This window comes from Papaver somniferum, chromosome 3 (genome assembly GCF_003573695.1).
Source record: "Papaver somniferum cultivar HN1 chromosome 3, ASM357369v1, whole genome shotgun sequence".
Taxonomy (NCBI): Eukaryota; Viridiplantae; Streptophyta; class Magnoliopsida; order Ranunculales; family Papaveraceae; genus Papaver; species Papaver somniferum.
In genome coordinates, this window is record NC_039360.1 from 17,150,425 (window position 1) to 17,160,902 (window position 10,478).

At 38.2% G+C, this 10,478-nt stretch overlaps 1 protein-coding gene across 1 annotated transcript; it reads right to left on the reverse strand.

The window, feature by feature from the left end:
- Positions 1 to 5,173: 5,173 nt before the first annotated feature.
- Positions 5,174 to 6,273, reverse strand: LOC113360966 (glutathione S-transferase F13-like). Its single transcript, XM_026604376.1, has 3 exons — positions 6,040 to 6,273; positions 5,897 to 5,945; positions 5,174 to 5,791 (listed from the first exon to the last, which is right to left on the reverse strand). The coding sequence occupies exons 1-3, from the start codon at positions 6,151 to 6,153 to the stop codon at positions 5,334 to 5,336; spliced, it is 621 nt and encodes a 206-aa protein (XP_026460161.1). The 5' UTR covers positions 6,154 to 6,273; the 3' UTR covers positions 5,174 to 5,333.
- Positions 6,274 to 10,478: the final 4,205 nt, after the last annotated feature.

Below are 10,478 nucleotides of genomic sequence, written 5' to 3' on the forward strand. Positions count from 1 at the left end.
GAAACATCCTTGAAGATTGAAAATTTGAGATCAAACGAAGACATCAACAAGGACTTCATCAACAAATTTATGTGGTTTCAGATTTCATTTGGATTCTTCTTCAGTTCTACCTTTCTAATATATCAAAACAATTGCTCACTCTATGGGACAATTCCAATGACGACATACATACATTTATGCATTGACTCGAGGTAATTTGAGCCATGACTTTAGTGACAATAACCTTTATCTCTGGAAAGGTTCTCATGTTTTAGTGAATGAGCTTACGAATTCAGCGGGTCAAGAATCACTTAATTCCGAATTATAACGAAGAAGTTATGAGTGATTTATTAAAGCAACGGAATAAGTGTTGTTGTTACTGTTGTAGTTCATTAGTAGGAAACAATCCACGAACTATTTTTAGTCATGTTTTTGATGTTTCCTTATCTAGGAAAGATGGTTATTCTTCCAAACACTTTTGATTTCCATATTAAAGTGTTTGTGATGTTTTAGAATTCTTTCCTAAGTTAAATTGTGATTTATGTTGGAGAAAAATGAGTTTTTAATAAAATGATTTTGGTCTTGGTGTGGTTTGATCTAATGACCTAAGGGTCTAAGGATACTCACTCATTTTTTGGGTGAATGAAATGGAACCTTTAGTTCCACATTGTGAAAAACTAAAGAGGTGCTCCACTATATAACCATATTCTTATGGATATATTGACAAACGAGGGTGGAGTGGGTGCGGCGAAAGATACATGTTTCGACCCATGCATATGCGCATATACCACACGCTAGGTCCCGTGTTTAATAGAATTTATTTTTGCAAGTTTTTGTTTTGGAAATTAATTCCTAAAATATTTTCTTAAGAGTTCTATTTATGGGAAAATTCCTTTTACGTGTTTTAATTGTTTTACAAGAAACAAACCTAACTTGGTTTGCAAGTGTCTTCTCCTATAAATACAACTCGAAAATCTGTTTTAAAAACACATAAGAATCGTTCACCTTTCTGTCTTCTTTTCTTCATCTTCTTGCTTTTATTTTTTGTGCGACGTTTTACTTCCATCCTTGTTGCTGATTTCAAGAGTGGGTAACTTATGTTGTGCTAATTCAAGTTATATCGGAAGTCTTATCCTGGACACATCTTCGCTGTGAGGAGTTTAGCATTACTCATCCCGAGTATACCCGGGAACTAATGTGTTAAGGATAACTTGTTGAACTTGTGATTCTTCCCTCGTCAAGTTGTTTCAGTAGAGTTATTTCGATTCAGTTCTTTACATATTAATTTTGATACATCTAACGCGTTGTTCATTGTTGTAAGATCCCAACAATATTAACACATTATTATTCCTTATAACAATGGGAAAGAACGACGTTGAAAGTCCATAGAAGTTTAACGGAAAGGATTTCAAAAGATGGCAATCCAAGATGTTGTTTTATCTGAGCCATCATAAATTGGACTCAGTACTGGTTCCTTTTGATGAACTGATGAATACTGAAGGTTTGACCGATGAGGAGAAAGCGTTTCACACGAGGTCTAACTATTTGGCCAAAAATCATATCATGAGTTGTTTGGAAGATGCGATGTATGATTTTTACAATGCCAATGAAAATTTAACTGCTTATGATTTGTGGACTGCGTTAGAAGCAAAGTACTAAGCTGAGACTGCATGGAGCAAGAAATTTCTGGTGGCGAATTTTATGGACTTCAAGATGACGAATGATAAGCCTGTTGTTGATCTATTCCTCGAACCTTAACAAATCATTAGCGATATTCTTGCTGAAGGTATGGTCATTGATGAGACGTTTCAAGTATCTGCGGTAATTGAGAAGTTATCATCTTCTTGATCGGAGTACAAGAGAAAGCTGAGACATGACACTGACGAGATCAACATTTTTGAATTAAGAAAGAGAATCAAGTGAAAGAATTATTGCGCACCAAAGACAAGAACGTGTCATCTGCAAGGGACATGACTAACAAGGCTCATAAGGCTGTAAAATGTTAGAATAACAATCGCAACTCGAAGCATAGTCCTAACAAGAAAGGTATGTTTCGTAAACCAGATTCTAGCATTACTAAAATTAAAGGTCCTTGTTGGATATGTGGAAATACTCGTCATATGGCAGTTCACTGTAGACAAGGTAAGGATAAGAAGAATAATGCTAACTTGGTTGAGAAGAACAAAGACGAGTTTTCTGTTTTGGTGTCTGAAGTTAATTTGGTTACCAATGTGATGGATTGGTGGGTAGACTCTGGAGCTACCAAGCATGTCTGTGGAAACAGAAACTTGTTCACCTCCTACCAGAAGGTATGTGAAGGAGAGAAACTCTATATGGGTAACTCATCTGCATTAGAGGTTGCAGGAAAAATAAAGGTCGGTCTGAAGCTCACGTCTAGAAAAATTCCAACATTGAATAAAGTTCTTCATGTTCCAGACATCTGCAAAAATCTTGTTTCTTGTTCTGTTTTAGATAATAAGGTTTTTAAAATTACAATTGAGTCTGGAAAACTTATAGTAACTAAGGGAAATGATTATGTGGTTACTGATTTCATTTGGATTTTTTTTCAATTCTACCTTTCTAATATATCGAAACAATTTCTCACTCTATGGAACAATTCAAACGACGGTATACATACATTTATGTATGGACTGAAAGTTATTTGATCCATGACTTTAGTGACAATAACCTTTATCCCTGGAAAGGTTCTCATGTTGTAGTGAATGAGCTTACGAATTCAGCGAGCCAAGAATTACTCGATTCCGAGTTATAACGAAGAAGTTATGAGTGATTTATTAAAGCGATAATTATAAGTGTTGTTGTTACTGTTGCAGTTCATTAGTAGAAAACAATCCACGAACTGTTTGTAACAGTTAACGGACTTGAGCGCAAATACGTTACTAGAAGCCTTTTTTTAGTCAAGTTTTTGATGTTTCCTTATCTAGGAAAGATGGTTATTCTTACAAACACTTTTGATTGCCATATTAAAGTGTTTGTGACGATTTAGAATTACTTCCTAAATTAAATTGTGATTTATTCAAGAATACAATTTATGTTAATTGGTTTCCCCCCAACTTTATGTAATTGGTTTGAAAACTTTATCTACCGTCTTTTGTTTTTCTATTTATACTAAAGTAATTATTTACGAAAGAGTTGTAACTTAGGAAAGACTCCCAAAATTAGGAGAGTCTTGAAAAGGGAAAATAGCTCATAACCTTGCTTGGGATTCAAGTTACCTTGAAATTTTCTTAGATTTCAAGCTAACTTGTTCACTATAAATAAAGGACTCGTGAATGCTACACTTTTTATCCCTTGAAAAATTCGTGTAAGATTCATAGGTTGTTTTCCAAGACTTCTGTTCTTCGTGAACAAGAGTGAGATGAATAAATATTAATTTGCCTTGGGGATCACAAATCCGAGTAGGTTTAATTATCTTTAATAGTTACACAACTTGTAATCTTGGTCATTCATAACGCTCGCCTATTCTAAGGTGCTTCTCTTCTGATATAAGACCATTCAAGAGTTGTTGATCATTGATAGATTTCATTTCACGATCGTATACCAACACTTGTTGGTCGGAATAGGAACTAGAAAGAAAAATTCGATTAAGGTATCTCATAAACTCCTTACGAAGTTTTAGCAAGATATCTCTAGGTTTATTCTAGTTTTTCTTGTTGTAGAATTATTAGGGTTTTCTTAACTTGGAAATTGATATTTGGAATCTCCCAAGTTCACTTACGAAAATCAGGTTCACAGACTCCTTGTTTGTATGCATACTGATTGTAAGTTGTAGAGTATAACACCCCCCCAATCTACTAGTTTGTTTTGATATCTCTACTTTTATCTGGTAGTTGTTCGAAACAAATACAAGATTTCCAAAACCTTGGTTCACACCTAAAGGGAAATCAAAATCGGTGTTTTATGGATTCAAAACCCAAAAAGTCTTCACTGAGGCTGAAGCAACTCTTAGGATGTAAAGGACGTCAGCTAAGGGAATCAAGTGCGTCGAATCTTGCGAGGTTCAAGAGACGTAAGGAGCGCGGCTATAACTGGGTCGGTGTGACAGTGGGTTCGGTCTCAACTACATTCCAGTCTGAAGATATTGATAGTAGGCTAGTACCTGTAGCGGCTTAATACATCTCGGTGTTCAAATTGGACTAAGTCTAGGTTTTTTTTTGCATGTGTAGTTTTCCTCGTTAACAAAATTTCTCTCAAGACTTTTATTTTCCGCATTATATTTTGTTTGATATAATTAAAGTAAACACAAGTGATCCGATAAATAACCTGCACAGTTTTTAACTGTTAACTAAAATTTTATTTGGATCTATAAGACTTGTTCCTGGAATTCGTATCTTGAAATATAGATTACAAGATTTACTCTTGTTGGAATTCGGTTCACGTACTTTTATGGTACTAGGTTATCTTGGGTATTGATTTTTGAGATCATCCAAGAGTTCTTGTACACAATCAGGTTCACGTATCTTTTTGATTGTACAAGAATAATAAACCGTATGTACATATTTTCGAAGGATCACTAAGTTGGTTTACTTCCAAGTGTATTAGGTTTTTGTCTCATAGGTCCGAACAAAAAAGTTGGTGGTGATTAACACAGACGGGGAGACCAAGGACCACCAGGGTTTTACAGGGGCATGTTTCATTTGCAGGGATTCTGAGGCGAGGCCTGTGATGGCCTTAGCCTAACCCTTAGGAATTACGACTGTCTTAAGCGCGGAAACATGGGCTCAGCATCTAGAACATCAACGGGAAGACAATGACCGAAATTTTTCTTCGAGGCGGATTCATAAAACCTACTCCGCTTCATCACTTCTCTCACTACTCCCCCTTAGTACATTTCAGGGATGATCGATGAAATAAAAAATAGCTTATAACAGATTCCGCAAGCTGTTATCCAATACAATTACTGAAAAGGAAATCAGGTACAAGATGGCTCGACCAATAATGCGGCAGATGGAGATCAAATGAGAAATTTTTTAACTATAACTTGGCCAGACAATTCCGATTTTTATTAGTCAAATTATTTTTCATGACTCTACGGGTACTACATATTCACGTGAAATTATAATTTAACCTTCTATTAATAAATGCATGCTTCCAAAAAAAAAAAAAGATTATGACAGATGAATTTTGTGTGCAAAGAATTTGCGCCGAAAATAAAGAGCATATTGATGTAACTTGATAATAATCATAATTCAATCAAAAATGACACTGAGAGCAAATTAAAATTTAAATCATCACAATTGAAACAAAAAACATGAGAAAGAAGTAATGCAATTACAAAAGCCATCAACTTTTGTCACCCATAATCAATCAATTGATGTTCTTTGACTTCAAAATCATTCACCCAAAGTAAGTCCTTGAGCAACCTTAACAAAGGATGGTCTAGCTGAAATGTCCTGCCACCATGCCTTAACATGAGGCCTAGAATTGATTAGATCGGCACAAGGAGCAATCTTCATTAGGTAGTAAATGTAAGTCAGGTGATGAAGATCTGCAAGTGAGAATGAGTCACATGCAAGGTACTTAGAGTTGCTAAGTCTAGCTTCATAAACATCAAACACCTTATCGAGCTTTTCTACATTGAGATTTACGACTGACTGGTCAGTTGTGTGGCCAAAAAGAGGCCCGATAAACATTTCAAAAATGATAGCAGTAGTTGGAGGGCTGAAATGTTGTGATTCAACTTCTATCCATACTCCAACCATTGTAGCTTCTTCGATGTTATCATGTCTGAACAGATCCGTACCAAGATCCTTGTATTTGTGAGCAATGTATCCGGTGATCGCTCGAGATTCTGACCAGAATTACAATGTTAGCAAAAATAGAATTGATGAACAACAAAAAGAAAATGCAACATATTTTTCATACCAACGTACGTCTTCATGCAGAAGATACTCACCGAAAAGTGTGATAGGTCCATCTTGAAATACCGGAATCTTTCCAAATGGCTGTTAAAAATGGCAATCAAGGTAGTGATTACGGAGAATAAAGAGATAATAATTTAAAACAACGATGAATCAATAAAGGGTTAAAGTTACCAACATTTTTTGACAGAAACGAATGGGATTTGTGTTCTCCTTTGGAGAGATCAACATGTACAAACTCAAAGTTTAGGCCTTTCTCTGCAAGGCAAAGCATGACACATGCCGTTGGCATCGATTTTTCAAGTCCATGTACCTTCAAGCCATAATAATACTAAAAAAAAAAAATCAAGATAAAATGATGGCAAACAGAGAAAACGAAAGTACAAGCTACTTTTGATCAAATGAGCTATGGATAAAAGGAGAGCTTGGTTTACAAAGGATTTCGGATAGCTTGTTTATATAGGCATCTGGAGAGACAGATTGGCTTATAATTAGTCAAGTTTAATGATTATAGTTGGTGGATTTTATTAAAGGTCGTGGGTGAGCACTAAAGCCATTATTATTGCTAGGCCAATAATGAAGAGCCTTCATTAGTTGGCCATTAGCTTACGTCCCAGCACGTAATGCATATTTACATATTAAATCTTTTTAATAACAACCCATAATCATTTATTTAGTAATCGTTCATAAGACAGCGTAGAACACAGAGGATACAAAACAACATGGCGGATAATAGGGTACTAATTGTGTACCATTCCAATGATGAAGGATATGTTTTTCTTAAATAGAACTTGGTACGCCCCAAAATAAATTAGTCCCCCATATGTCCATGCGTTTGATGATCCCAACAACTGATTTCTCTAATCAAGTTAAAGCATGACAATTCAGTTATTCATATCACAAGACACAAGTGTGTACCTCGATATTACGTTTAAGAAATAAGTTTGCAATGACAAAATTAAGTAGTTTGGATTTTTTTCGTATCATTTTTCCTTTGAGATTGCTTGATGTGCCGAAGTTGAGATGCAGATATTCTATCCGTCGTTCATATGATTTTTGGCAATGCAATTTGGCTTGAACTAAGAAAAAATATTAGTATCATTATTGTGCATAGAGCTATTTCATGTCAGATCAGTTTTCACTTTTCATTGCATCCAGTCATGTTCACACATTTATTCACTTGGGCTGCCCTGAACTATCCATGGGTGTTGTTGTGAACACATAAATCACGAAGCCATCCACGTGTTCACAAACAATATTCGCATACATCCTAATTCTAGAATTATACGTCGTATGCGTAACGGGATGATTATATCGATTCATCGACTCGAAGCCTCCGGGCTTGTCATTGTCTAGTCGAATATTATCATAAATAATGATCGTATAAAGGAATAAATCGAGAATCACGTATAAATATAAAGCATATGAAGTTTAACGCTGAATGTAAGGTGCTGAAATGTAAATGAGACAGATTTACGTGGTTCGGCACTAAGGCCTACATCCACGGGGTTTGGTGTTTCACTATGTATTGAATGGTTACAAAGATAGTCGAATGACTTTAGAATATACATAGGTCTGCGGAAGTAGGGGGATTACTTACTCTTCCTATTTCTCTCTCCTATGTTCTCCTCTAATTGCTCTCCCAAAATGGTCTGCCTCTCCTCTCTTAGTGGAGAGGGGTATTTATAGGGATGGAACGTGGGTCCCATCTCTGAGGTGCCGTTGCAATCTTATCTTCTTGTGCTTTGTGCCTATTACGCAGAGGTCTTCGGCATATGCCGCGTCCCGAGCTTGAATACGAAGGGTTATCCTCGCTTCTTCCACGAGCTGATCGACACGTGTATATCTCTTGGGTATTTAATGCGGGTAGATGGATGTTTGCTCGTGTCAGACAAGTGTCTCTTTGTCTGGTCATATCTGTGTCAGCCTAACTTCCTCTCGGCCGTTGATCTGGGATCTTCCTCGGGATTGGGTGTGTTAATACCCAAGGGGTATTATCTGGTGCTCCTCTGAGCCATCATACCTCTGTGGTCCTCTGTCCCTGACCGTCAGATCTGCTGACCGATGGCATCTTCTGATGAGATGCTTGCTATCATGTTTTGATGTCTCACTTCGCATGCCTTCCACGTGTCTCTTTCTGTACACGTGGTGGATGATGAAAGGTGTACATACAATTTGCCCCTCTTCTTCTAACTTGGGCGTATTTTGCAATTTTGAAGAAGAAAAGTAGTCCTACACGTTTCCCACTTTGCATTAACTTCTCCCATAACTGCTCATTGGTACGAATAACAGTTATTGTCTTCTCTAGCTTCATAAATAGGAAAGAGAATGTGAGAAAAACTTTTATCCTTTTCTTGTCAGTGTTCATTCTCTTCTTGTTTTCTTATTCTTATTCTTTAGTCATTTACTATCACCGTTCTTGTGAGGAATATAACATTCAATTTTCTGTTTCTTTCTTCTGCTTCTTTCGTTTTTGATTGTTGCTGCCCCTATATCTTTTGATATCTCCGATCCTCCTTTCTTCGACTGCGTTTGGTGCTCGTCGTCCTCTTCTATACAGGTATGGGGTTTTTCATTGGTTGTTCATCATTGACTTATCTATGTATCTATCCGTTTGTCTCCTGCTGCTGTGTTCTTGGTTTTGCGATGAAGATCATACATGTCGAAGCATACATGCTTGCCCCTGTTCTTTGTTACAGCGTCTGTGAGTCTGTATCTGAGTATTATCACTGGAGTCGGATGGAGTATTTTTTAGTTTCTTAGGGTTTTTCATGTTTATCCGGATGAACCATCAATTATGGGTTTTTTGATCTTTAGTGATCTCCTCGTATTCTTCTCTAAACTGTTTTTGTGTTTCCTTGTAGATATATCTGATCGTCCGTGGGCTCCTTACCAAACTCCGCCGTCTAGTCCGCCAAGATCCCCTCCGTGTAGAGATCCTGACAGATCTCCACTTGGGGAAGGTCTTTACAAGTCTTCGCAATCGGATCCTCGGGGTCATAGGGTTTCATCTTCCTCCGGTGCGAAGATTATGCCTTCCAAGAAAGGGGATATGCCGAAGGGTCCTTCTGGATCTAGGTACGCTGTTAACCGCGCCCCTTCTCGTCCTTGTGAAGATTCTAGGAGTACGCAGGCTCCTCCTCGTGATGACTCTAGGAGTACGCGGGCTCCTCCTCCTCGTACTGAAATAGTGGATGCTCCGCCCCTTCGTTCAATGGCTCCTCCTTCAGTGCCTCCGCAGAAATCTTTGTCGCCTCCTCCCGCGGTTTCTTTCAAAGGGAAGTACTCCAAGGGTACTATGTTGAGAGCTGATCCGTCTATAAATCTTCCTTCTAAAAGGAAAGCTTCGGAATTGGGTCCTACTTCTGATTCCGCAGACGAAGAAGAAACTGTCCCCGTGATACGCAACATTTCAGTGAGTAAGAAGAAGGTTACTTTCAAGCATATTGATCTTGAGATGTTCAAGGAAAAACATGAACTCCAAGCTTTTGAGGTTCGCTTCTATGCTCCTGACGATGATATCACCTACGAGCTCCTTGCTAATTATCAGTTTGACGAGTTTCATCTGTTGACTACGGTTAGAGCCTTCAAGGAGGGTCTTATGTTGCCCTTATATAAGTCGGTGACTCCTTTTATTATGACGTGTTGTCTAGTCGCCAAGGCTCTTCCACGAACACTCATAATCGTTCCGTGTCACAACTATCTGGGAATTATCTTCGTTCACTGAAGGAATGTTATCTGCGGAGCAAGGGAGAGACTATGATGACCTGCTATGTTCCAAATCCTGCTGACAGAGAGTGGTACACTCCTCAGAACTTTAATAGTTCTTTTGGGGATTATGTCAACAGCAGAAACCGTAAGCCGTGGAGTGTTAGTCTTCGTAATATTGCTGCTCCCCGTGGTGAAATTCTTCTTTTGAGTGAGGTGAGTGATGCAAGCTGAAGTATGTTCCTGGTACTGAGGGATCTTCTAAACGGAAACTCTTTCCTGCTCGTGAAAGGATTAAGCGTGACCATGATTATGAATGGCATGCTACTGTTATTGAGGTAGTTGGTCCTTGGGCTTACGGATGGATTCGGGTCCACGTGGTTGGCGTCCTTCTGAAAATAACAAGCCTCGTGAAACTCCTCTTGCTCGTTATGGAGATTTCTGTCCTTGGCGTCCTAATTTCGCGGGCATGAATTTTCCTTATTCTCTTGATGTCATTGATGGAGATGAGGAGGAGGGTTCTGGTGCTATCCATCCATCAAAGAGTGCTGTTGCTGCCAAGGTATAGTTTCTTCTTATATTCTCTATCTTTTTGCCCCTTTTTCCTTGATTGAAATAATTTTCATTTTTGAAGTGAGGGAAAAAATGAGCCTTTGTGGGATGTATACTGGTTTGTAGGTGTCGAAGAAGAAGAAACTTGGACCCAAACAATCTTCTACTGCGGTTATTGGTGAGGCTGAGGGTTATGAAGAGGTTACGAGTCCCGTAAACCAAGGGTATGGTGAGGATGAAGAAATGTCCAACGGAGAAGAGCGTACCGACACTTCTTACCATGATGACGAAGGTGGTAATGGTGAAGAAGAAGTTTCCGCGGGTGGTGATGGTGAGGCTGAAGTTGCCGCGGGTGGT

Excerpts from the sequence above, each read along its gene's own strand:
- LOC113360966 (XM_026604376.1), bottom strand. The coding sequence starts at position 6,153 with ATGCCAACGGCATGTGTCATGCTTTGCCTTGCAGAGAAAGGCCTAAAC. Across the intron at positions 5,946-6,039 it reads ATTCGTTTCTGTCAAAAAAT|CCATTTGGAAAGATTCCGGT; the intron begins GTTGGTAACTTT and ends CATTTTTAACAG. Across the intron at positions 5,792-5,896 it reads TGGACCTATCACACTTTTCG|AATCTCGAGCGATCACCGGA; the intron begins GTGAGTATCTTC and ends AATTCTGGTCAG.